At 45.2% G+C, this 25,725-nt stretch overlaps 1 protein-coding gene across 1 annotated transcript; it reads right to left on the reverse strand.

Annotated features, from left to right (window-relative positions):
* Positions 1–518: 518 nt before the first annotated feature.
* Positions 519–22,656, reverse strand: LOC121546158 (ER membrane protein complex subunit 1-like). The gene is given in 24 exon segments (XM_041857209.2): positions 519–1,068; positions 1,719–1,848; positions 2,271–2,355; positions 2,779–2,989; positions 4,952–5,125; positions 5,366–5,503; positions 5,618–5,737; positions 6,006–6,167; positions 6,810–6,959; positions 12,847–13,046; positions 13,434–13,442; positions 13,827–13,943; positions 16,205–16,301; positions 16,895–16,993; positions 17,121–17,192; positions 17,506–17,679; positions 20,152–20,249; positions 20,252–20,306; positions 20,598–20,724; positions 21,032–21,160; positions 21,348–21,441; positions 21,590–21,655; positions 21,775–21,902; positions 22,370–22,656. Coding segments are annotated over 24 exon segments (2,907 nt in total). The 5' UTR covers positions 22,462–22,656; the 3' UTR covers positions 519–888.
* Positions 22,657–25,725: the final 3,069 nt, after the last annotated feature.

The following is a 25,725-nucleotide window of genomic DNA, read 5'->3' on the forward strand; positions in this document are numbered from 1 at the left end:
AACACCTGGAGTTTGCAAAAAGGCACGTGAAAGAGCATATGTAAAAAGATTGTGGTCTGATGAGACGAAAATGTAACTCTTTGGCCTGAAGGCACAGCTCATCACTCGTCTAACACCATCCCTACCGTGAAGCATGGTGGTGGCAGCATCACCATCCCTACCGTGAAGCATGGTGGTGGCAGCATCATGCTATGGGGATGCTTTTCAGCGGTAGGGACTGGGAGACTGGTAAGGATAGAGGGAACAATGAATGGAGCCAAATACAGGCAATTCCTTGATGTGAACCTGCTTCAGAGTGCAAACGACCTTAGACTGAATCCCATTGAAAATCTGTGGAAAGACGTGAAGATTGCTGTTCACCGCTGCTCCCCATCTAACTTAACAGAGCTTGAGAAAATCTGCAAGGAAGAAAATCCCCAAATCCATTTGTGCAAAGCTGATACAGACATACCCAAGACGACTCAAAGCTGTAATCTCCGCCAAAGGTGCTTCCACAAAGTATTGACTCAGGGGTGTGAATACCTATGTAAATGAGATCTGTATTTCATTTTCAATAAATTTGCAAACATTTCTAAAAACATGTTTTCACTTTCATTATGCGGTTTTGTGTGTAGCTGGGTGAGGGAAAAAAACCTAATCAATTTTGAATTCATGCTGTAACAACAAAATGTGGAATAAGTCAAGGGGTATGAATACTTTCTGAAGGCACTGTAACTCCCCTTAAAGGCTACCTCAATGTAAAGTGTTACCAAATAAATTAAACAAACACAAAATTTGAGGAAAATCTCGCAATCGAAATGAACCTCTTCCTTGAAAAAGAAACATGACGCCCCCCCCCCCCCAAACAGCAATGGGGAGGTCAGAGTTCAAAGGTCAGAAGTTCACTCTTTACCGCCAGGCCCGGTTGAGCAGTTTGACCTGTGCCAGGCGTTTACTAATCATGGTGGCGAAGAACAGTGCGAACAGAACACTGCTGATCAGGACGTAATCATAGTCATCTTTCAGCACGTCAAACTGCTTGGAGGGGTACACTCTGGTTTGGTAGATGTCAAGACCGTACGCAACCACCTGTAACAAAACATACATTTCCGTGTTAAATATTTAGTATTTTACCTACATTATAGTTGCATCTTCATTTCATCTACATTGGCTCTGCATTGTCAGTGTACCATGGCCTTGGAAGTGCAGAAGGAAGTCCAGACTTGATACATTGAAGATAATAAAGTGTAATAGACCAGTGTTTCCCAACCAGGAGTACTAAGACCTGGGGGTACTTGGCCTATCCCCTGGGGGTACTAGGATCCCTGGGGGTACTAGGATCCCTGGGGGTACTAGGCCTATCCCCAGGGGGTACTAGGATCCCTGGGGGTACTTGGCCTATCCACAGGGGGTACTAGGATCCCTGGGGGTACTTGGCCTATCCACAGGGGGTACTAGGATCCCTGGGGGTACTTGGCCTATCCCCAGGGGGTACTAGGATCCCTGGGGGTACTTGGCCTATCCCCAGGGGGTACTAGGATCCCTGGGGGTACTTCACCTATCCCCAGGGGGTACCTAGGATCCACAGGGGGTACTTAAGAAGACTCATGAGACCATAGGCGTACTGGTCAAATGCACATGAGGGGGTACTTCAAGAGTACTCTGGGCAGAGCAAAATGTACTTGGTGGTACAGTAGCCGAAACAGGTTGGGAACCACTGTAATAGACCATAGACTCACCAGACATGTGGACTCCAGGCCAGAGGGGGCAGTGTAGATTCCTTTCACTCTCGATACGGTCTGATTGTAGTTGATGAACCACTCTGTGAGGATGGGCATCTCTGGGGCGTAGGGTATAAGGTTCTCTTCACTGAAAATAAATGATAAACCAATTCTTACTTTCATAGAGTTTCATATAGTGACAAGGAACCAGTATTCCTCTCTAAACGGTCAAATAACGTTGTAAACAACAGGGTCCTGTTCATTAGTACACAATGTCCCGTGTAGCTCAGTTGGTAGAGCATGGCGTTTGCAACGCCAGAGTTGTGGGTTCGTTTCCCACGGGGGACCAGTATGAAAAAAAATGTATGCACTCACTAACTGTAAGTCGCTCTGGATAAGAGCGTCTGCTAAATGACTAAAATGTAAATGTAGCAAAACATTTTGCAACAGAAAACAAAAATGTGCATTTGTTATTGGACAAGAACAGGTATTCCCTCCCAGTTTCAGTAAATTTTCTTCCTTTTGGTGCCTAATGAACACGACCCAGGGGTATGTGTTGTTGGTACTAACCGGCTGTGCTCAGTGACGACCTCTGGTCTCCGTGGATCCAGGAACATCTTGGGGAGAGACAAGATGGCTCCTGATGGTAGAGCCACTTTGAGAAAGAAATAGCCAGAGCAAAATTAAATACGATACCGATAGATATGGTGGTGAAAGAGGGCATTAAATCCACTAAACTGGTACATGACACCATTGCAAAATCTGCATAACTAAAGGTTTAGCAAAATAAAAAATGTAACCGTGAAAATCATTAATGACTGTTAATAACAAATACTTCTTAGTATCCTTGGTTATTCTTTAGGCAACGTTTCGCAATCGCTTTATTTTATTTTTTTTATATTTAAAAAAACAAAACAAAGTACTGACCCAGGAAGTGATGCCCTTCTCAGGGAGCAACATCCACCCACCCCGACATCCACACAAATACATGACATTTTAGTCATTTAGCAGACGCTCTTATCCAGAGCGACTTCCAGTTAGATCCACCCATCTATCATTCCCTCCCACCCATACTGACCCAGGAGGTGTCTGGAGGTGATGCCCTTCTCAGTGAGCGTAGCCTCCATGGTGGTGATGGGAGATGGGAAGATGTAGGTCTGCTGTAGGACCTGGGGCAGGTAGGGTCTGTCCAGACTACTGAACACAGTGCTGTTATACAGCTCTGTTCCTTCAAACAGCTCCAGCACACTGAACTCATTCCGCCTGGACTTGGTGTTCCAGTACTCATACTGTGGAGAGGGAGGGAGAGAGAGAGAAAATGTTTAGGGTTACAAGACCTTTCATTAACCTTTTTCTCACCATAGAAATCATCTTTGTAACACTTGTGACCGTAAACAACAACAACAGCTACTACAACTACTACTACAACTACAACTGCTACTGCTACTGCTACTGCTACTGCTACTACTACTACTACTACTACTACTACTACTACTACTACTACTACTACTACTACTACTACTACTACTACTACTACTACTACGAGGGAAAAAAGTATTTGATCCCCTGCTGATTTTGTACGTTTGCCCACTGACAAATAAATTATCAGTCTATAATTTTAATGCTAGGTTTATTTGAACAGTGACAGACAGAATAACAACAAAAAAATTCAGAAAAACACATGTTATACAACAAAATGTTATAAATTGATTTGCATTTCAATGAGGGAAATAAGTATTTGACCCCTCTGCAAAACATGACTTAGTACTTGGTGGTGGCAAAACCCTTGTTGCCAATCACAGAGGTCAGACGTTTCTTGTAGTTGGCCACCAGGTTTGCACACATCTCAGGAGGGATTTTGTCCCACTCCTCTTTGCAGATCTTCTCCAAGTCATTAAGGTTGAGGCTGACGTTTGGCAACTCAAACCTTCAGCTCCCTCCACAGATTTTCTATGGGATTAAGGTCTGGAGACTGGCTAGGCCACTCCAGGACCTTAATGTGCTTCTTCTTGAGCCACTCCTTTGTTGCCTTGACCGTGTGTTTTGGGTCATTGTCATGCTGGAATATCCATCCACGACCCATTTTCAATGCCCTGGCTGAGGGAAGGAGGTTCTCACCCAAGATTTGACGGTACATGGCCCCGTCCATCGTCCCTTTGATGCGGTGAAGTTGTCCCCTTAGCAAAAAAACTCCCCCAAAGCATAATGTTTCCACCTCCATGTTTGATGGTGGGGAGGGTGTTCTTGGGGTCATAGGCAGCATTCCTCCTCCTCCAAACACGGCGAGTTGAGTTGATGCCAAAGAGCTCGATTTTGGTCTCATCTGATCACAACACTTTCACCCAGTTCTCCTCTGAATCATTCAGATGTTCATTGGCAAACTTCAGACGGGCCTGTATATGTGCTTTCTTGACCTTGCGGGCACTGCAGGATTTCAGTCCTTCACGGCGTAGTGTGTTACCAATTGTTTTCTTGGTGTCTATGGTCCCAGCTGCCTTGAGATCATTGACAAGATCCTCCCGTGTAGTTCTAGGCTGATTCCTCACCATTCTCATGACCATTGCAACTCCACGAGGTGAGATCTTGCATGGAGCCCCAGGCCGAAGGAGATTGACAGTTATTTTTTGTTTCTTCCATTTGCGAATAATCGCACCAACTGTTGTCACCTTCTCACCAAGTTGCTTGGCGATGGTCTTGTAGCCCATTCCAGCCTTGTGTAGGTCTACAATCTTGTCCCTGACATCCTTGGAGAGCTCTTTGGTCTTGGCCATGGTGGAGAGTTTGGAATCTGATTGATTGATTGCTTCTGTGGACAGGTGTCTTTTATACAGGTAACAAGCTGAGATTAGGAGCACTCCCTTTAAGAGTGTGCTCCTAATCTCAGCTCGTTACCTGTATAAAAGACACCTGGGAGCCAGAAATCTTTGATTGAGAGGGGGTCAAATACTTATTTCCCTCACTGTACTACTGCAACTACTACTGCTACTACTACTATTACTACTACAACTGTTGCTACTATTACTACTGCTACAACAACTACTACTACTACTACTACTACTACTGCTGTTGATAATGCTACTACTACTACTACTACTGCTGTTGATAATGCTACTACAACTACTACTACTGCTGCTGCTAGTACTACTGCTACTACTACTATTACTACTATTACAACAACAACTACTAATACTACTGCTGTTGATAATGCTACTACTACTACTACTACTACTACTATTACTACTGCTACTCACCACCACCCAGTTCTCAGAGTGGACAAAGTGGACGGGCCCCCTGGCCTTCCTCTGGACGGCTTCATGGATGATGCGTCCGGTCACACCGTCGACCAGGAACACGCCCACGAAGGCACGCTCAGGGTGGGCGTCTGTACTCTCCGTCACCACCGCCAGCAGGTTAGGGTTTAGGTACTGTGGTAAAAGAGGAAAGAGTCTGTTATTCAGGTCTTCACACAAATAAATCACTGTATTTGCACTTGTTGCCCCTCAAGAATTATTAAAAAACTTTTGGGTCCAGTTTGCAGATATCCCCCCGCTGAACATGCTTTTTAGTCCAGGACTAGTCTAAATCTGGATCTGGGAAATCGGCACCTTAATAATTTGATTGTGGACCCTCTAGTCTGTCGTACTCCTACCTAGAGCGGTCTTTACCTTGTAGAGAACACTGCGGTCCCCCATCACTCTGCCCTGAGAGTGGACATGCTCGTTGGGTCTCTTCCCTTTGACCGCTACTATCTTCTGGACCTCAATAGGTAGAACCACCTCCCAGATCAGCTCTGTGGACAGGTCCTGGAGGAAACACACACACACACACACACACACACACACTCAATGTCTCATCCATGCAAACGCACACATAAATGAATGTCACATGCGCGTGCACACACACAGTGTTAAAGTCACCTTGCGCAGCCTGAATCCAGACAAGGTTCCCTGCTCTGAGTGGACCAGGTAGAAGAAGATGGAGGAGGTCATCTCCTGAAGCTGCTGTAGGACGTTCTTAGTGGAGGGGAAGGCTGTCACCTGGAGGGAGGGAGGGAGGGAGGGAGGGAGGGAGGAGGGAGGGAGGGAGGGAGGGAGGGGAGGGAGGGAGGGGAGGGAGGGGAGGGAGGGAGGGAGGGAGGGAGGGGAGGGAGGACATGCATTAAAAAGGTAGTCAACAATACCAGGTACATTACAAAAAGATAGGCGCAAATCGTTCCCACAATGCAGCAGAATCTTTATTTCCCTTTAGTTACAACCCATTGACGTTTCATCCCACAAGGCCTTAATCAGACAGATGCAGTCCTACCTTGTATTGGTCATCGATCAGCAGCAGGACCTTGGCGTAGTCCTGATCTATAACAGGTAATAGTAATGACTGGAGGATGGGGCGGGGCAGGGCAGGCAGGGCTATATGGCTCTTCCTGCCAAAGATGGGGTTGAACACATGCAGGGTGGCCAGGCCTGTGTCCTGGGGGAAAAACAGACACAGAGATCAGGCCAGTGTCCTGGGGGAAAAACAGACACAGAGATCAGGCCAGTGTCCTGGGGGAAAAACAGACACAGAGATCAGGCCAGTGTCCTGGGGGAAAAACAGACACAGAGATCAGGCCAGTGTCCTGGGGGGAAAACAGACACAGAGATCAGGCCAGTGTCCTGGGGGAAAAACAGACACAGAGATCAGGCCAGTGTCCTGGGGGGAAAACAGACACAGAGATCAGGCCAGTGTCCTGGGGGGAAAACAGACACAGAGATCAGGCCAGTGTCCTGGGGGGAAAACAGACACAGAGATCAGGCCAGTGTCCTGGGGGAAAAACAGACACAGAGATCAGGCCAGTTTCCTGGGGGAAAAACAGACACAGATGGCAGAAATGTTTAGAAAAATAGAGAAGTAGGGGCTGCCCTGCCTAGTTACAGAATGTAAACATGTAGGTATTAATTCCTACTGAGATCCTTGATAACTACGGCCCCCGATGTCTTTTTCATGTTCAAGAAGAAATGTAAATAATTTGGCAATCTTAAAATCACCAGAGCGCTCACATAAAATAAAAAACATCCACAAAATGGTGTAGTAAGGACTATTTTGCAACACGGTCCATGGTGTTGTTCCTACCTTATCCTTAATGAGCAGAGTGCACTGTGGGGGATGGGGGAAGTGAGCTGTGGTCCTCTGGACTATGAGTTTGAAGGCTGCGTTGGGCTGGACATTCTCCAGATAGTGCTTCCACAGAATGCTGCCCGACTTGCTGTCGATCCCAAAGAGCTGGAACCAAAGAGAGATAAAATATTATTCCTTCAGCTAAATACAGTGTACTATAAAGTACGGCAATACTTATTTATGGACAAGAACAAACACACTGTGGAAGCCGAACATCATTCCAAACAACATTCAACAATCATTCATTAATCGATTGCACAAAAACCGCAACACATTCAGAACAATTTATAGAGCTGAAGTAACATAACATCCTGCATATGAGCCTCACTAGGACGACAGTAACGTGCTACCAATGTTGGTGATGAGGTCAACAGACAGCAGATCTCTACCAATGTTGGTGCTGAGGTCAACAGACAGCAGATCTCTACCAATGTTGGTGCCGAGGTCATCAGAGAGTAGATCTCTACCAATGTTGGTGCTGAGGTCAGAGAGTAGATCTCTACCAATGTTGGTGCTGAGGTCATCAGAGAGTAGATCTCTACCAATGTTGGTGATGAGGTCATCAGAGAGTAGATCTCTACCAATGTTGGTGCTGAGGTCATCAGAGAGTAGATCTCTACCAATGTTGGTGCCGAGGTCATCAGAGAGTAGATCTCAACCAATGTTGGTGCCGAGGTCATCAGAGAGTAGATCTCAACCAATGTTGGTGCCGAGGTCATCAGAGAGTAGATCTCTACCAATGTTGGTCCTGAGGTCATCAGAGAGTAGATCTCTACCAATGTTGGTGATGAGGTCATCAGAGAGTAGATCTCTACCAATGTTGGTGCTGAGGTCATCAGAGAGTAGATCTCTACCAATGTTGGTGATGAGGTCATCAGACAGTAGAACCTCTCTCTACCAATGTTGGTGCTGAGGTCATCAGAGAGTAGATCTCTACCAATGTTGGTGCCGAGGTCATCAGAGAGTAGATCTCTACCAATGTTGGTGCCGAGGTCATCAGAGAGTAGATCTCAACCAATGTTGGTGCCGATGTCATCAGAGAGTAGATCTCAACCAATGTTGGTGCCGAGGTCATCAGAGAGTAGATCTCTACCAATGTTGGTCCTGAGGTCATCAGAGAGTAGATCTCTACCAATGTTGGTGCTGAGGTCATCAGAGAGTAGATCTCTACCAATGTTGGTGATGAGGTCATCAGAGAGTAGATCTCTACCAATGTTGGTGATGAGGTCATCAGAGAGTAGATCTCTACCAATGTTGGTGATGAGGTCATCAGACAGTAGAACCCCTCTCTACCAATGTTGGTGCTGAGGTCATCAGAGAGTAGATCTCTACCAATGTTGGTGATGAGGTCATCAGAGAGTAGATCTCTACCAATGTTGGTGATGAGGTCATCAGAGAGTAGATCTATACCAATGTTGGTGCTGAGGTCATCAGACAGTAGATCTCTACCAATGTTGGTGCTGAGGTCATCAGAGAGTAGATCTCTACCAATGTTGGTGATGAGGTCATCAGAGAGTAGAACCTCTCTACCAATGTTGGTGCTGAGGTCATCAGAGAGTAGATCTCTACCAATGTTGGTGCTGAGGTCATCAGAGAGTAGATCTCTACCAATGTTGGTGCCGAGGTCATCAGAGTAGATCTCTACCAATGTTGGTGCCGAGGTCATCAGACAGTAGATCTCTACCAATGATGGTGATGAGGTCATCAGACAGTAGAACCTCTCTCTACCAATGTTGGTGCTGAGGTCATCAGAGAGTAGATCTCTACCAATATTGGTGATGAGGTCATCAGAGAGTAGATCTCTACCAATGTTGGTGATGAGGTCATCAGAGAGTAGATCTATACCAATGTTGGTGCTGAGGTCATCAGACAGTAGATCTCTACCAATGTTGGTGCTGAGGTCATCAGAGAGTAGATCTCTACCAATGTTGGTGATGAGGTCATCAGAGAGTAGAACCTCTCTACCAATGTTGGTGCTGAGGTCATCAGAGAGTAGATCTCTACCAATGTTGGTGCTGAGGTCATCAGAGAGTAGATCTCTACCAATGTTGGTGCCGAGGTCATCAGAGTAGATCTCTACCAATGTTGGTGCCGAGGTCATCAGAGAGTAGATCTCTACCAATGATGGTGATGAGGTCATCAGACAGTAGAACCTCTCTCTACCAATGTTGGTGCTGAGGTCATCAGAGAGTAGATCTCTACCAATGTTGGTGATGAGGTCATCAGAGAGTAGATCTCTACCAATGTTGGTGATGAGGTCATCAGAGAGTAGATCTCTACCAATGTTGGTGCCGAGGTCATCAGAGAGTAGATCTCTACCAATGTTGGTGCCGAGGTCATCAGAGAGTAGATCTCTACCAATGTTGGTGCCGAGGTCATCAGAGAGTAGATCTCTACCAATGTTGGTGCTGAGGTCATCAGAGTAGATCTCTACCAATGTTGGTGCTGAGGTCATCAGCGAGTAGATCTCTACCAATGTTGGTGCTGAGGTCATCAGAGTAGATCTCTACCAATGTTGGTGCTGAGGTCATCAGAGAGTAGATCTCTACCAATGTTGGTGATGAGGTCATCAGAGAGTAGATCTCTACCAATGTTGGTGATGAGGTCATCAGAGAGTAGATCTCTACCAATGTTGGTGCCGAGGTCATCAGAGAGTAGATCTCTACCAATGTTGGTGCTGAGGTCATCAGACAGTAGATCTCTACCAATGTTGGTGATGAGGTCATCAGAGAGTAGATCTCTACCAATGTTGGTGCTGAGGCCATCAGAGAGTAGATCTCTACCAATGTTGTTGATGAGGTCATCAGAGAGTAGAACCTCTCTCTACCAATGTTGGTGCTGAGGTCATCAGAGAGTAGATCTCTACCAATGTTGGTGATGAGGTCATCAGAGAGTAGATCTCTACCAATGTTGGTGCCGAGGTCATCAGAGAGTAGATCTCTACCAATGTTGGTGCTGAGGTCATCAGAGTAGATCTCTACCAATGTTGGTGCTGAGGTCATCAGCGAGTAGATCTCTACCAATGTTGGTGCTGAGGTCATCAGAGTAGATCTTTACCAATGTTGGTGCTGAGGTCATCAGAGAGTAGATCTCTACCAATGTTGGTGCCGAGGTCATCAGAGAGTAGATCTCTACCAATGTTGGTGCCGAGGTCATCAGAGAGTAGATCTCAACCAATGTTGGTGCTGAGGTCATCAGACAGTAGATCTCTACCAATGTTGGTGATGAGGTCATCAGAGAGTAGATCTCTACCAATGTTGGTGCTGAGACCATCAGAGAGTAGATCTCTACCAATGTTGTTGATGAGGTCATCAGAGAGTAGAACCTCTCTCTACCAATGTTGGTGCTGAGGTCATCAGAGAGTAGATCTCTACCAATGTTGGTGCCGAGGTCATCAGAGTAGATCTCTACCAATGTTGGTGCCGAGGTCATCAGAGTAGATCTCTACCAATGTTGGTGCCGAGGTCATCAGAGAGTAGATCTCTACCAATGATGGTGATGAGGTCATCAGACAGTAGAACCTCTCTCTACCAATGTTGGTGATGAGGTCATCAGAGAGTAGATCTCTACCAATGTTGGTGCCGAGGTCATCAGAGAGTAGATCTCTACCAATGATGGTGATGAGGTCATCAGACAGTAGAACCTCTCTCTACCAATGTTGGTGCTGAGGTCATCAGAGAGTAGATCTCTACCAATGTTGGTGATGAGGTCATCAGAGAGTAGATCTCTACCAATGTTGGTGATGAGGTCATCAGAGAGTAGATCTCTACCAATGTTGGTGATGAGGTCATCAGACAGTAGAACCCCTCTACCAATGTTGGTGCTGAGGTCATCAGAGAGTAGATCTCTACCAATGTTGGTGATGAGGTCATCAGAGAGTAGATCTCTACCAATGTTGGTGATGAGGTCATCAGAGAGTAGATCTATACCAATGTTGGTGCTGAGGTCATCAGACAGTAGATCTCTACCAATGTTGGTGCTGAGGTCATCAGAGAGTAGATCTCTACCAATGTTGGTGATGAGGTCATCAGAGAGTAGGACCTCTCTCTACCAATGTTGGTGCTGAGGTCATCAGAGAGTAGATCTCTACCAATGTTGGTGCTGAGGTCATCAGAGAGTAGATCTCTACCAATGTTGGTGCCGAGGTCATCAGAGTAGATCTCTACCAATGTTGGTGCCGAGGTCATCAGAGAGTAGATCTCTACCAATGATGGTGATGAGGTCATCAGACAGTAGAACCTCTCTCTACCAATGTTGGTGCTGAGGTCATCAGAGAGTAGATCTCTACCAATGTTGGTGATGAGGTCATCAGAGAGTAGATCTCTACCAATGTTGGTGATGAGGTCATCAGAGAGTAGATCTCTACCAATGTTGGTGCCGAGGTCATCAGAGAGTAGATCTCTACCAATGTTGGTGCCGAGGTCATCAGAGAGTAGATCTCTACCAATGTTGGTGCTGAGGTCATCAGAGTAGATCTCTACCAATGTTGGTGCTGAGGTCATCAGCGAGTAGATCTCTACCAATGTTGGTGCTGAGGTCATCAGAGTAGATCTCTACCAATGTTGGTGATGAGGTCATCAGAGAGTAGATCTCTACCAATGTTGGTGCCGAGGTCATCAGAGAGTAGATCTCTACCAATGTTGGTGCTGAGGTCATCAGACAGTAGATCTCTACCAATGTTTGTGATGAGGTCATCAGAGAGTAGATCTCTACCAATGTTGGTGCTGAGGCCATCAGAGAGTAGATCTCTACCAATGTTGTTGATGAGGTCATCAGAGAGTAGAACCTCTCTCTACCAATGTTGGTGCTGAGGTCATCAGAGAGTAGATCTCTACCAATGTTGGTGATGAGGTCATCAGAGAGTAGATCTCTACCAATGTTGGTGCCGAGGTCATCAGAGAGTAGATCTCTACCAATGTTGGTGCTGAGGTCATCAGAGTAGATCTCTACCAATGTTGGTGCTGAGGTCATCAGCGAGTAGATCTCTACCAATGTTGGTGCTGAGGTCATCAGAGTAGATCTTTACCAATGTTGGTGATGAGGTCATCAGAGAGTAGATCTCTACCAATGTTGGTGCCGAGGTCATCAGAGAGTAGATCTCTACCAATGTTGGTGCTGAGGTCATCAGAGTAGATCTCTACCAATGTTGGTGCTGAGGTCATCAGAGAGTAGATCTCTACCAATGTTGGTGCTGAGGTCATCAGAGTAGATCTCTACCAATGTTGGTGCTGAGGTCATCAGAGAGTAGATCTCTACCAATGTTGGTGCCGAGGTCATCAGAGAGTAGATCTCTACCAATGTTGGTGATGAGGTCATCAGAGAGTAGATCTCTACCAATGTTGGTGCCGAGGTCATCAGAGAGTAGATCTCTACCAATGTTGGTGCTGAGGTCATCAGACAGTAGATCTCTACCAATGTTGGTGATGAGGTCATCAGAGAGTAGATCTCTACCAATGTTGGTGCTGAGGCCATCAGAGAGTAGATCTCTACCAATGTTGTTGATGAGGTCATCAGAGAGTAGAACCTCTCTCTACCAATGTTGGTGCTGAGGTCATCAGAGAGTAGATCTCTACCAATGTTGGTGCCGAGGTCATCAGAGAGTAGATCTCTACCAATGTTGGTGCCGAGGTCATCAGAGAGTAGATATCAACCAATGTTGGTGCCGAGGTCATCAGAGAGTAGATCTCAACCAATGTTGGTGCTGAGGTCATCAGAGAGTAGATCTCTACCAATGTTGGTGATGAGGTCATCAGAGAGTAGATCTCTACCAATGTTGGTGCTGAGGTCAACAGAGTAGATCTCTACCAATGTTGGTCCTGAGGTCATCAGAGAGTAGATCTCTAGCAGCAGTTCACTTTTCATTTATTCTTTTTCTAACCTTTGCATGTTTTTAAGCAGGTAGTTTCTCACCTTCCCCGAGGCGGTGACCATGATGATCACCTTCTGCCATCTATAAAACACACATACCACCCCTCCCCTCCTCTCCTCTCACCTTCCCCGAGGCGGTGACCATGACCATCATCTTCTGCAGGTTGAACTCATCCCTGGACAGCGTTTCTATGGTGACCTCATTCTTGACCTGGCTGCGGGGTTTACGGGCTTCGTAGAACAGCTTCCACAGGTGGGCCAGCCACACCTGGAACAGAATCACCTGGGATGACAGACGCTTCAGCACCATGGGGAACAACCCGTCTGGGGACGGACGGAGAGACACGGACAGACAGACAGACACACATTATTATCTACAGTTTCAGTCACATCTTATTTCCTTAGATTAAAAAAACCATTATTGTTCGAGAGTGATGTGGTCATGATAGAGGGCTGGACCGCAATACGTTTCCGCAAGTTTATTTGGACGTCAATGGATTCTTTCTACGGGGACACTAAATACCCATGAGGTAAACACTGAAGCTCACAAAATGATCTACAAGGATCTACAAACTAAATGACAGATTACAAGAATACAACAAACAAAGCAGAAACTTTAAGAGAGCACTTCGCTACCGATCTTTCAAAATAGACCTCTTCAACACAGAACAACACAAGCGAACGGAAAGGAGGGAAGGCTCATAGCGTTACCTTGAATGGCTGGATCCAAGCGCAGCAATTAGAAAACCAAAGAGATAGAGCGAGACTTAAGCCAATTGCAGATAGCAAATACATAGAGGACTTAACTTAGACAGGGTCAAATAACATTATACGGTCAGGGGGTAACACACATAGGCCATCAAAAATACTTATACAAAGCCAAAAAAAGAAGTAAAATACATCACGTTTTTTTTTTTATTAACAAAAAATACATATATTTGAAGGGAATGACTTAGCAGAAGCGTTGATCACATTGTTTTAGATAAATACTTTTTTTGTATCATCCTCAATTATTTTATTTATGCACGTTTTCTTTGCTATGTGTGTTTTTAAAATCATAACATGAATAACGTTAGCCAGGCTCTGATCTTTGATGTTATTTACCAGCTTTCTTGCCAAACTCCCCCTCCAGCTCCGCCTGGGTCCCAGTGAGTGGCAGGTCTACCATCTCCATGGTAACAACGTCAGCTAGGGCCTCCTCTCTGGTCCACACCACACGCCCTGGGATCACAGGTGATGGTTAGAAGCCTCGTCTAGTGTGTGTGTGTGTGTGATATGATTTTTATTAGGATCCCCGTTAGCCAATGGCGAAAGCTAGTCTTCCTGGGGTCTGACACATAACGAAAAATACATTACATACGAAAATACTTTACAATTTACACACATTTAAAACAGTGTGTGTGTTCCAGTGTGTGTGTGTGTTCCAGTGTGTGTGTGTGTGTGTGTTCCAGTGTGTGTGTGTGTGTTCCAGTGTGTGTGTGTGTGTGTGTTCCAGTGTGTGTGTGTGTGTGTGTGTGTTCCAGTGTGTGTGTGTGTGTGTGTTCCAGTGTGTGTGTGTGTTCCAGTGTGTGTGTGTGTGTGTTCCAGTGTGTGTGTGTGTGTGTTCCTGTGTGTGTGTGTTCCAGTGTGTGTGTGTGTGTGTGTGTGTGTGTGTGTGTGTGTGTTCCATGTGTGTGTGTGTGTGTGTGTGTGTGTTCCAGTGTGTGTGTGTGTGTTCCAGTGTGTGTGTGTGTGTGCGTGTGTTCCAGTGTGTGTGTGTGTGTTCCAGTGTGTGTGTGTGTGTTCCAGTGTGTGTGTGTGTGTGTGTTCCAGTGTGTGTGTGTTCCAGTGTGTGTGTGTGTGTGTGTGTGTGTTCCAGTGTGTGTGTGTGTTCCAGTGTGTGTGTGTGTTCCAGTGTGTGTGTGTGTGTGTTCCTGTGTGTGTGTGTGTGTGTGTTCCAGTGTGTGTGTGTGTGTGTGTTCCAGTGTGTGTGTGTGTGTGTGTGTGTGTTCCAGTGTGTGTGTGTGTGTGTGTTCCAGTGTGTGTGTGTGTGTGTGTGTGTTCCAGTGTGTGTGTGTGTGTGTGTTCCAGTGTGTGTGTGTGTTCCAGTGTGTGTGTGTGTGTGTTCCTGTGTGTGTGTGTTCCAGTGTGTGTGTGTTCCAGTGTGTGTGTGTGTGTGTGTGTTCCAGTGTGTGTGTGTGTGTGTGTTCCAGTGTGTGTGTGTGTGTTCCAGTGTGTGTGTGTGTGCGTGTGTTCCAGTGTGTGTGTGTGTGTTCCAGTGTGTGTGTGTGTGTGTGTTCCAGTGTGTGTGTGTGTGTGTGTGTGTGTTCCAGTGTGTGTGTGTGTGTGTGTGTGTTCCAGTGTGTGTGTGTGTGTGTGTTCCAGTGTGTGTGTGTGTGTGTGTGTGTGTGTGTTCCAGTGTGTGTGTGTGTTCCAGTGTGTGTGTGTGTTCCAGTGTGTGTGTGTGTTCCAGTGTGTGTGTGTGTGTGTTCCTGTGTGTGTGTGTTCCAGTGTGTGTGTGTTCCAGTGTGTGTGTGTGTGTGTGTGTGTGTTCCAGTGTGTGTGTGTGTGTGTGTGTGTGTGTTCCAGTGTGTGTGTGTTCCAGTGTGTGTGTGTGTGTGTTCCAGTGTGTGTGTGTGTGTGTTCCAGTGTGTGTGTGTGTGTTCCAGTGTGTGTGTGTGTGTGTGTGTGTGTGTGTGTGTGTGTGTGTGTTCCAGAGTGTGTGATCAGGTTTTTTTCTGGATCAAAAAGGGGGGCGTGGCAATAAGAGCGGTTGGCCGGCCGTCGTCGCGGCTACACCGTAGAGAACATTTTACAGGCGCCCCATCTTGGCGCTGTTTAGAATTATTTTCATTTTTAAGCCCATTTCCTGCAATTCTACACATTTCTCAATGGAGCTGAGATTTTATTTTGCCGTTTAAAGCTAATTTCCTGCAATTCTACACATTTTTCCATGCAGCTGAGAGAAAATGTTGTAGTTTTAAAGTTAGTTTACTAATATTCTATGTATTTTGCCGTGGATAATGCTGTGTTCTTTTGCACAAACATAATAACAAAATGAATACAAATAAATGCATTGTTTTTGGAATTTTCAATTATCCCCGACTGTCTAACTCTCAAAGATGATATTATTTAAAAAATATAGGTCCATTATCTTTTCTACATATTTTATATCTGATTTTAGTCGTTTAAGTTTACACTGAAAGCGTTTTTCCATCCAAATGTTTTAAAACTTTTACACCACTTGGACATAGGCGACACAAAAAAAACAAGGAAAAGTTGGGACATTTCGCCGGTCCTCATAAGGAAAAAGGCTATTTTAGGCTTAGGGGTTAGGTTTACAATCAGGGTTAGGAGTTAGGTTCAGGGTTAATGTTAGGGAAAATAGGATTTTGAATGGGAATCAATTGTTTGGTCCCAACAAGGATAGTAAAACAAACTGTGTGTGTGTGTGTGTGTGTGTGTGTGTGTGTGTGTGTGTGCGTGTGTGCGTGCGTGTCTACCTGGCTGCTGTATGAAAGTGAGAGCATGGTCCAGTGTCTGGACTAGGACCCTGTAGCCCACAGAGTCATCCTTCTTCAGGAAGGCGTGGACGTACAGCTGGGGAGGAAATACATCAGACACTGCAGACCGAGGCTACTGTAAAGCACTTTATGACGACTGGTCATGTAAAATGGCCTTTAGAAATACATACAACAATTTTTTTTCAACCTACATAGGTAGATTCCATCAGTGTTTCCTATAGACTTTTCTGTACATTTACGTCATTTAGCAGACGCTCTTATCCAGAGCGACTTACATTATTCTTTTTTTTTTTTTTTTCATACTGGCCCCCCGTGGGAATCGAACCCACAACCCTGGCGTTGCAAACGCCATGCTCTACCAACTGAGCTACCTCCCTGCCGGCCATTCCCTCCCTTACCCTGGACGACGCTGGGCCAATTGTGCGCCGCCCCGTTGGTCTCCCGGTTGCGGCCGGCTACAGCAGAGCCTGGATTCGAACCAGGATCTCTAGTGGCACACCTAGCACTGCGATGCTGTGCCTTAGACCACTGCGCCACACTGTAAGCGGTAAGCGAGGGGTTGGATCGGTGGGGCTCATGCCAGACCCATGATTACTACTCTATACCCTGTATTTAACCATGATCGTACTCATCAAACATACAGACACACACGCCTGCCGCTACACTGACCTTGTGTGGTTTCCCACCGTTAAGATCCAGGGGAAAGATTAAAGTTGTATCCAGCAACCTGCGACCAGAGTCAGCGCTGAACAGATTGATAGCACAAGCCTGGAGTAGGAACAGAGAGGAAGCTTACCAATGGGTTACTTACTTCAGTATAACTAACTACACTTCATGGACCACATGCACGACGCAACACTTAAAATCTGAGACCGATGACCTGATGACGACTCACAGTTTCGTTTTTGGGAGTCATGACGGCAGCAACGGTCTTCTCCCCTGTGGTGGCAAATGAGACCAAGAACGCCTGTAAAAACATGGAAACGTGTATTATCTCCCATTAGAACTCATTCAGTTTCACTGACCTTCCAACCGACAACGTTTGAGGTAAAATCTTGTTCACAGCAGATGCACTATCCAGAGAGACTTGTAGTACAGGAAAATTAAAACATAAATCGGCAATCAAACTCCAGAGATATGGTATACTGTATGGTATAAATGGATCAAAAACAAGGAATCAGTGACATTAATAAATTGTCTGTCTGTGATGAATTAAGTTTATTGAATTGAACTATATTGAATAAACAAATGAATGAATGAATGAATGAATCAATCTGTACCGGCTGGAAGTCTCTGAGTGGAGCGATGGTGGATCCATCATCATGGAGCTGCAGCAGGATGTGGTGATCTGGTCCTAGCTGGAGAAAGAACTCTGAGAGTGGGGAGCGGGCCGGGTGGGGCTGGCTGGAGACCAGGACGGGCTGGAAGCCTGGGGACACCTCCAGATCCAGAGACTGTGGGGAGGGAGTTGGAAAATTGATCAACAGTAATTACAAACAGTAATTGTAAAAGATATTGGTCATTCATTTTGCAGATCAATGCTGATCATTTCCACTCAATAAGCAATAGCATCAACGGGAGAGTGACAAATTAATCCACAAGGTATTCACAGGATTTAAAAGGAAAAATCCACTGAAAAACAAAATGGTATTTTATTTTCTCCATTAGTCCACTGCATTGTCTCCCGCCTGCAGTTATGGGATAGCTAAAGATAAGTTTGGCTGCTGCTGTTCTAACATTCGGAAATGTTACCACGGTGACATCGTCCACTGAACCCCCTTTCATCCTCAAAAGAGTCAGAGTTAATCTGACCAGACACTATAAGCCTGTAGATATATTTATGAGCAAATCTTCACCACCTGATTCTACGTCTAGCTAAGGTGGTTTATGGTGGTAGAATTACATGGAAGTCATTTAGCAGACGCTCTTATCCAGAGCCACTTACACATTGGTGCATTCACCTTATGATAGCCAGTGGGACAACCACTTTACCATTTTTTTAAATATATTTTTTAATTTTCATTTGTTTTATATATATTTTTTTTGGGGGGGGTAATTTGTAAAGACATTATTTAATTTTTTGTGGGGGTGGGGTAGAAGGATTACTGCTATACTATCCCAGGTATTCATTAAAGAGGTGGGGTTTCAAGTGTCTCCGGAAGGTGGTCAGTGACTGTCCTGGCGGTGCCATAGCAGCGAACAGTTTTGACTGGGCTGAGCGGGAACTATGCTTCCGCAGAGGTAGGGGAGCCAGCAGGCCAGAGGTGGATGAACGCAATACCCTCGTTTGGGTGTAGGGACTGATCAGAGCCTCAAGGTAAGGAGGTGCCGTTCCCCTCACAGCTCTGTAGGCAAGCACCATGGTCTTGTAGCAGATGCGAGCTTCAACTGGAAGCCAGTGGAGTGTGCGGAGGAGCGGGGTGACGTGAGAGAACTTGGGATGGTTGAACACCAGACGGGCTGCAGCGTTCTGGATGAGTTGTAGGGGTTTAATGGCACAGGCAGGGAGCCCAGCCAACAGCGAGTTGCAGTAATCCAGACGGGAGATGAATCAGTATTTATAAAAATTGAAATGTGCATGAAAATTAGCTAACACGATAACGTTAGCTAGCTAGGGTCTGCTTGCTGGCTGACCCAGTCTCAAATCAACCCATATGAAACAAAAAGGCAGGGATGCTAACAACGCCAGTTCACACTCAATGCTGAATACACAAGCTAGCTAGTGTAGTGAAGTTCGAGCTAATTTTACAAATGAGTTTTCATGGTGCCGTTTCTGCTGTGACTAGTGCGCCGAGTTCTACAGCACAGCTGACTGCTCTCTGATGTCATCACGTTGGCCGACTGTTCCAAAGTAGCGAGACACAGCGCCAGCTGTCAGTCGGATACATGCTGATTTCTTTTTCAGAACAGTCCCATAACGTTGGTGCCGTACAACTTCATCAACGAGCTGGCAAACTAGCTAGCGTATGGCCATTCAAACAAGCTTGCACTAGGCTGCTAGCTGGAAGCAAGTTTGCTCAGCTGATCGAGCATGGTTTGCCGTAGTAGCCTGTGCGTCATAGCTACTGAGAGCGGAGTGATTTTCAGAATTAGGAACTAGAGTTAGGCAGATCAGCAAACCCTCCATTTTTTTTTTTCGGTTGAGAGATGAGTGTCGCGTATGTGTGATGCCATCTGACGATGTAGTCCACTGTTGATACATTCCCAAAATGTCAAAATGTTTTGCAAGTCAAGTTTTCAAGGTGTTGGAATTTCAAGAAGCAAAGATTCACTTGCCACATCATCATGATGTGTTTTGCATCATCATGATGTGTTTTGCATCATGATGATGTGGCAAGTGACACTTTGCTTCTTGAAAAGTCCAACATCTTGAAAACTTGACTGCTGACATGCAAAACATTTTGGGAATATTTTAACAGTGGACTAATGAAAAAAAAAAAGCAAAATAGCATTTTTGACTGGAGTTCTCCTTTAAATCGCAGGGGTTAAAGCAAAAACAAATCCCATGACTGAAACTTAAGATCGGCGGGCAAACTTTTTGGCTCAAGGGACACATTGGGATTTCTACATTTTACGGAGGGCCGCTCAGAATTTATTATGATCGATTTGTTTGTCAGAAAAGGGGCAGTTATTTGAAAATATACAGGTCCATTATCATATATATATATATATATATATATATATATATATATATATATATATATATATATATATATACAGATTTCCGTCATATGCATGATGTTTGAGTAAATTATTATTTTAGGTTAAAAAAACATGGCCTGGGGTGCATACATATGACGGAAATCAGTCGCAGTGACAGAGAACTTTAACCCCTGCAATCGCATGTTATGACTCTCAGTTTCCAAACCTCTCTGGTACCATCAAGCACTGGCTCACTGAAGGAAAAGGTTGTGTCGGTACAGTACCCGTAGCAGGATCTGGCTGAACTGTGACGTCTCCTCGGCCTGTATAGGGAGGGTGTAGAGGGAGAGAGTGCCGGGGTCCACGCACATCAGCACCCCCGACCAACCACCACGCAGCTGGACTCAACACTGGACAGCCACGGGGCTTCAACTGACCTCTGAGGACAACAACAGACAGGAATCAGTGGGTTAGAGACAGGACATGTGTACAGGCTACAGACAAACAACAGACACAGTGTAGATACTGATGGAGGAGTAACCCTTTGGGCTGGTTTCCCAGACACAGATTCAGTTTCCTCCTAGACTGAAAAAGCATGCTCAAAAGGAGATGTTTTTTTAAATCCAGGCCTAGGCTTAATCTGCCTCTGGAAAACGAGCCCTTTCATGACACCTTTTATGAATTTTAATGGTTGCCAATTAAGGTTTGATGACAGTTCTAGTCCAGTTACCTGCTTGATGATCTCTCCATCCTCTAGGCTGTAGGCTATGATAGTGAGGTGAGAGTTAGGAACCACCCCCAACACATGGACCTCCTCTTCTCCCCCAGAGTACACTGCCTGGTATTGGACTGCATCACTGTGGGGGATAGAAAATACTTACTAGATCCGTTTACCACATGCAAAGTCCTGAAATGAAATGCATATTACCTACGTGCTGTAGACTGGGTTCAAATACTATTTGAAATATTTTAGAGACTTTGAGCATTAGATTGAGCCTTTACGGATTGCCAGATGGGCAGGGCTTGCACTTTTGGCTCCATTTGATTGGCTCCATTGCGTCAGGTAAGCGACATCAAGTGCAGCTAAAGCATTTGAAATAAAACAAAATACCATTTGAACCCATGTCTGGTCCCAGACAGCACCAGTGGTCCTACCGTAGCTACCTGTCAGGCAGGTTCTCCACCCATTTCTGGTGTCCATTGGAGAGGTAGTGGAGAGAGACGGCGGCTTTCTTCAGCACCACCACATGCTTTACGGTGTCCTGTACTGCCACAAAACACGCAGCCTGGAAGCTGAGATAGAGGTGGACATTATGAGCAGTTAGTCATCTGTCGAAATCTCTAAAAAAATCAAAGATGTCCATTTCTATTAAAGTGTCTCTCAGCTATAAACTGCAGTTAATGGGGAACAGGTAATCTGCACACGAACACACAGAGAGAGACACACACACACACACACACCACATGCGCGCGCACACACCTGCCAGTATCCAGCACGGCCTCCCAGTTCAGCCCGCCAATGTTTGTGTCCCAGGAACGGAGCAGACGACCATCTCCAACCACCATCAGAGCATCTAGAGAAGACGTAAAAACAGTCATTCAAATATCCACTGTCAAAGATGGGGAAAAGCCAATATAATTGACTCTGTACAACACGGTTATGTTGGCTAGGCCAAGAAACTAGGCAAGTCTACAACAAAACGTTTAAAAGGCTATAGTCACCTTGTCCATGCAGCAGAAGTGTGTCTATGGCTCCCTCTGGTCCAGTCTTGTCCACATGTCTCCAAACTGTAAAGTAGGAATGAAAAATAATGAACTCTATGGATGATAAATATGATATTCAACTCCATTTTTTTATACATTTTGTCACAGACTTCAGAGTAAAAGAGAAAATTACAAATACTCACAGAGATCTCCAGTCCTGGAGTTGAAAGAGGCAAAGATATTCTTGTCGGTAGCGAGAAATAGCTTTTTAGATGACTGTGTATTCGACTCAAAGTGGGCAAAGAGTGTCTTACCCACATACTGCTGTCTCCTGGAAATAGAAAAAACATATAATATTTTTAGTCAGACAGTCTGCTGTTGAAATATAGCTAGCTATTTTGACTTTAGTTAATCAATCACCAATGTACATCATCCTCTTCGTTACTGTGGCATTTGGACAGTATCATATCTGCAAATACACTGGTCACCTGAAGGAGCACATGGGACAAATCTGGGGGAAATGGGTCTCTTTCCCCCATGGATCCTTAACCCCAGTAAAGAAGAGGAAGCAATCCGAAAACGCATTTACATTCGTTAGTGATTAGCTATATCTTCCAACAAGAGACTGTCGACACGGATGCAGACATGACAGGGCTACCCGACCCCGGAGGACTACTGGCTTTTCGCCTATGATCAACCATATCGGACGCTGTCAATGGTTAGCACATAGCATCAGCTTACGTTAGCTGCATAGCAGAATCAATGGACTTTCTCAACGTTAGATAGCTAGCTACATACCAATCAAACTTTCCAACTTGATCTTCGAAGACAGCTTCACTAATGCAAAATAAAGACAATAAGATTACAAATAAAGACGTTAGCTTAGCCATTTTAGCAGATAGCTTCTCGGAAATATAACAACCGAAGATAGTGGATAAATGAAGATGGTTCACTCAGGCCGTTTACCGTTGAAAAAATAGTCAGTTCCGATCTGCTTAACGGGGTGGTTCTCCCATAGACACCAATGCAATAGCAGCTGGGTCTGGTCTGCTTATTTCATTGACTGTAATGTAACCAGAAAATAATAGGGAGTGGGGTGTCTCGCTTCCTCTTCCGTCTCTAAAAACCCATGTAATAATCACTTCCGTGTCGATTTTCTTCTTTGTTTTGTTTGACGATGTGTAAACTAACACATATGGTGCATTACCGCCATCTACCGAGCTGGATTGTGATGTGAGAGGACTATTGGGGCTGAAACCAACTAACACACACACACACTCAAACACGCACACACACATGACTTGTGAATCTCCAATCAAGCTCTCACTTCCACAAGCCCTGGCTGCCATCTGTGAGCCTGTAGGATCCAACCATAGACTGTGGGATCCAACCATAGACTGTGGGATCCAACCATAGACTGTAGGACCCAACCATAGACTGTAGGATCCAACCATAGACTGTAGGATCCAACCATAGACTGTGGGATCCAACCATAGACTGTAGGATCCAACCATAGACTGTGGGATCCAACCATAGACTGAGGGACCCAACCATAGACTGTAGGACCCAACCATAGACTGTAGGATCCAACCATACACTGAGGGACCCAACCATAGACTGTGGGATCCAACCATAGACTGAGGGACCCAACCATAGACTGTGGGACCCAACCATATGTAACAGTGTTGCTTCCGTCCCTCTCCTCGCCCCCAACCTGGGCTTGAACCAGGGACCCTCTGCACACATCGACAACAGTCACCCTCGAAAGCACCGTTACCTGTCCCTCCACAAAAGCCGCGGCTCTTGCAGAGCAAGGGAAACAACTACTTCAAGGTCTCAGAGCAAGTGACGTCACCGATTGAAATGCTACTAGCGCGCACCGCTAACTAGCTAGCCATTTCAGACCGGTTACACATAGACTGTGGGACCCAACCATAGACTGTATGTTTTTACATTTTAGTCATTTTTAGCAGACGCTCTTATCCAGAGCGACTTACAGTTAGTGAGTTCATACATTTTCATACTGGCCCCCCGTGGGAATCGAACCCACAACCCTGGCGTTGCAAGCGCCATGCTCTACCAACTGACCTACACGGGACTATAGGACCACACAACACACAGCAGCCTCTGTCTGTCTGTCTGTCTGTCTGTCTGTCTGTCTGTCTGTCGGTCTGTCGGTCTGTCGGTCTGTCGGTCTGTCGGTCGGTCGGTCGAGTAAATCAATGGTATTTACAGAATTGAATAGAACATATATTGTAGCCTATCTTTGGTGGTATTCAGACCTGGGTTTCAAATACTTAATTTAAATATGTGCCCGGTTGAGTTTGCCTGGCTTTAATAAACCAATAGAAAAGTCCCAAAACTGTAAAAACCCGCCTATCTGGCGCTCCAGGCAGACTCAAGCAAATATTTTTCTAGTATTTGAACAAATATTTTTCTAGTATTTGAACAAATATTTTTCTAGTATTTGAACAAATATTTTTCTAGCATTTGAACAAATATTTTTCTAGCATTTGAACAAATATTTTTCTAGTATTTGAACCAGGTCTGGTGGTATAGTATTACTACTATAAGTGATAGTATTACTGTAACTGTGCTGGATGCCCACAAAGGGATTTACATTAAGGGTTGCCCTATTGCCCGGTGTAAGTGGCCTGAGCATTGCACAAGTTGTGCCTGCTCTGTGGTTACCCCATCGGGCAGGTGATATATATATATTGTGATGTCACGAGAGGCTGTGTCCTGGAGGGACGTTACATCCCCCTGAGGTGGCTGCAAACCCAGACAGCTATGGCTCCATCTGCTTGTATGGTCGGGAACTCCACCCCTTTATGGCCAATCTTCCCACGCAGCTGAAACAAATGAGGAGCTGATGAGCTGAAGGTTTGGGAAGGGAAGAGACACACTGAGGGAGTGTGTGGGGGGTGAAGAGACACAGTCTCCAACCTGGGCTCTCTGGAGGACAAGAGTGCTGCACGTCCACTTCCATGAGGAATATAAGGATTTGGAGATACTTACCTTTGGGAAATACTCACCTTTGGATATATGCACCTGTGGAAATACGTGAGAGACATTTGGAAGGACTTTTTGCTGGGTTGGCCACTAGCTGCAACGTGGACTACAGTAAGGCTGGGGAAAAGTTATCGGAGCGAGTGAGAATTATGATTTTGGATGTGGAAGAGACATCCCTGAACTGTTAACCCTTAAAGAGCCACAAGAGAACAGAATTTGGTTATATTTTCGTTAATTTCCCAAGACCTATAATAAAATCCTTGTTTTGTTTGAACCTTGTCTCCTTGCACTACTTGAGCAATCCCGCTGAAAGCTGTGTAGCCTCTCGTGACGTCACAATATATATATATTTTTACTGATAACCAAAATGCAAAGAATTCCAGTAGTCTGGTCCTTCTGGTCCCTTAATTGTGTGTAGGTGAAAATAGCTACTAAAAATGTTGCTCGGTGTGCAAGGGCTTTTCAGACCTTAATGTCAGCTGCCCACACCTTACTGACCTAGAACACCTCCTCTTTCTGTAGCCTAGTGTCAGATGGATTTTGTCCAATGTGGGACAGTTAACTTTGTAAAACGTTGATAAGACGTCTTATGATGAGCACTGATTATAGGAAAAAGACTTACATTTTAGTCATTTAGAAGACGCTCTTATCCAGAGCGACTTACAGTAGTGAGTACCTACATTTTCATACTTTTATTTCTTCCTACTGGTCCCCCGTGGGAATCAAACCCACAACCCTGGCGTTGCAAGCGCCATGCTCTACCATCTGATCCACATGGTACCTAGGCTACATGATCAAACTTATCCTAATGACAAATGTTTTATGATTTTGATATGAGCACTGACTGGAAAACACAGGGAGGATAAGTTATAATTAGGCTGACCATGCACTTCCTGACAACTGTAACCACAAACATAATAACGTAATATAAACAAGTAGCTATAATAAAGACATTACATAATACTTACTGTATAGACACAAGTATGATACAATATAAAACAAATATTGGTTATATGTCACCCAGACTACGTGTGTTTGTGTGTGTGTGTAAGAGAGAGAAAGAGAGAGAGAGAGAGAGAGAGGAAGAGCGAAAGAGAGAGAGAGAGAGAGAGAAAGAGAGAGCGAGAGAGAGAGAGAGAGAA

Source organism: Coregonus clupeaformis, chromosome 30 (genome assembly GCF_020615455.1).
Source record: "Coregonus clupeaformis isolate EN_2021a chromosome 30, ASM2061545v1, whole genome shotgun sequence".
Taxonomy (NCBI): domain Eukaryota; kingdom Metazoa; phylum Chordata; class Actinopteri; order Salmoniformes; family Salmonidae; genus Coregonus; species Coregonus clupeaformis.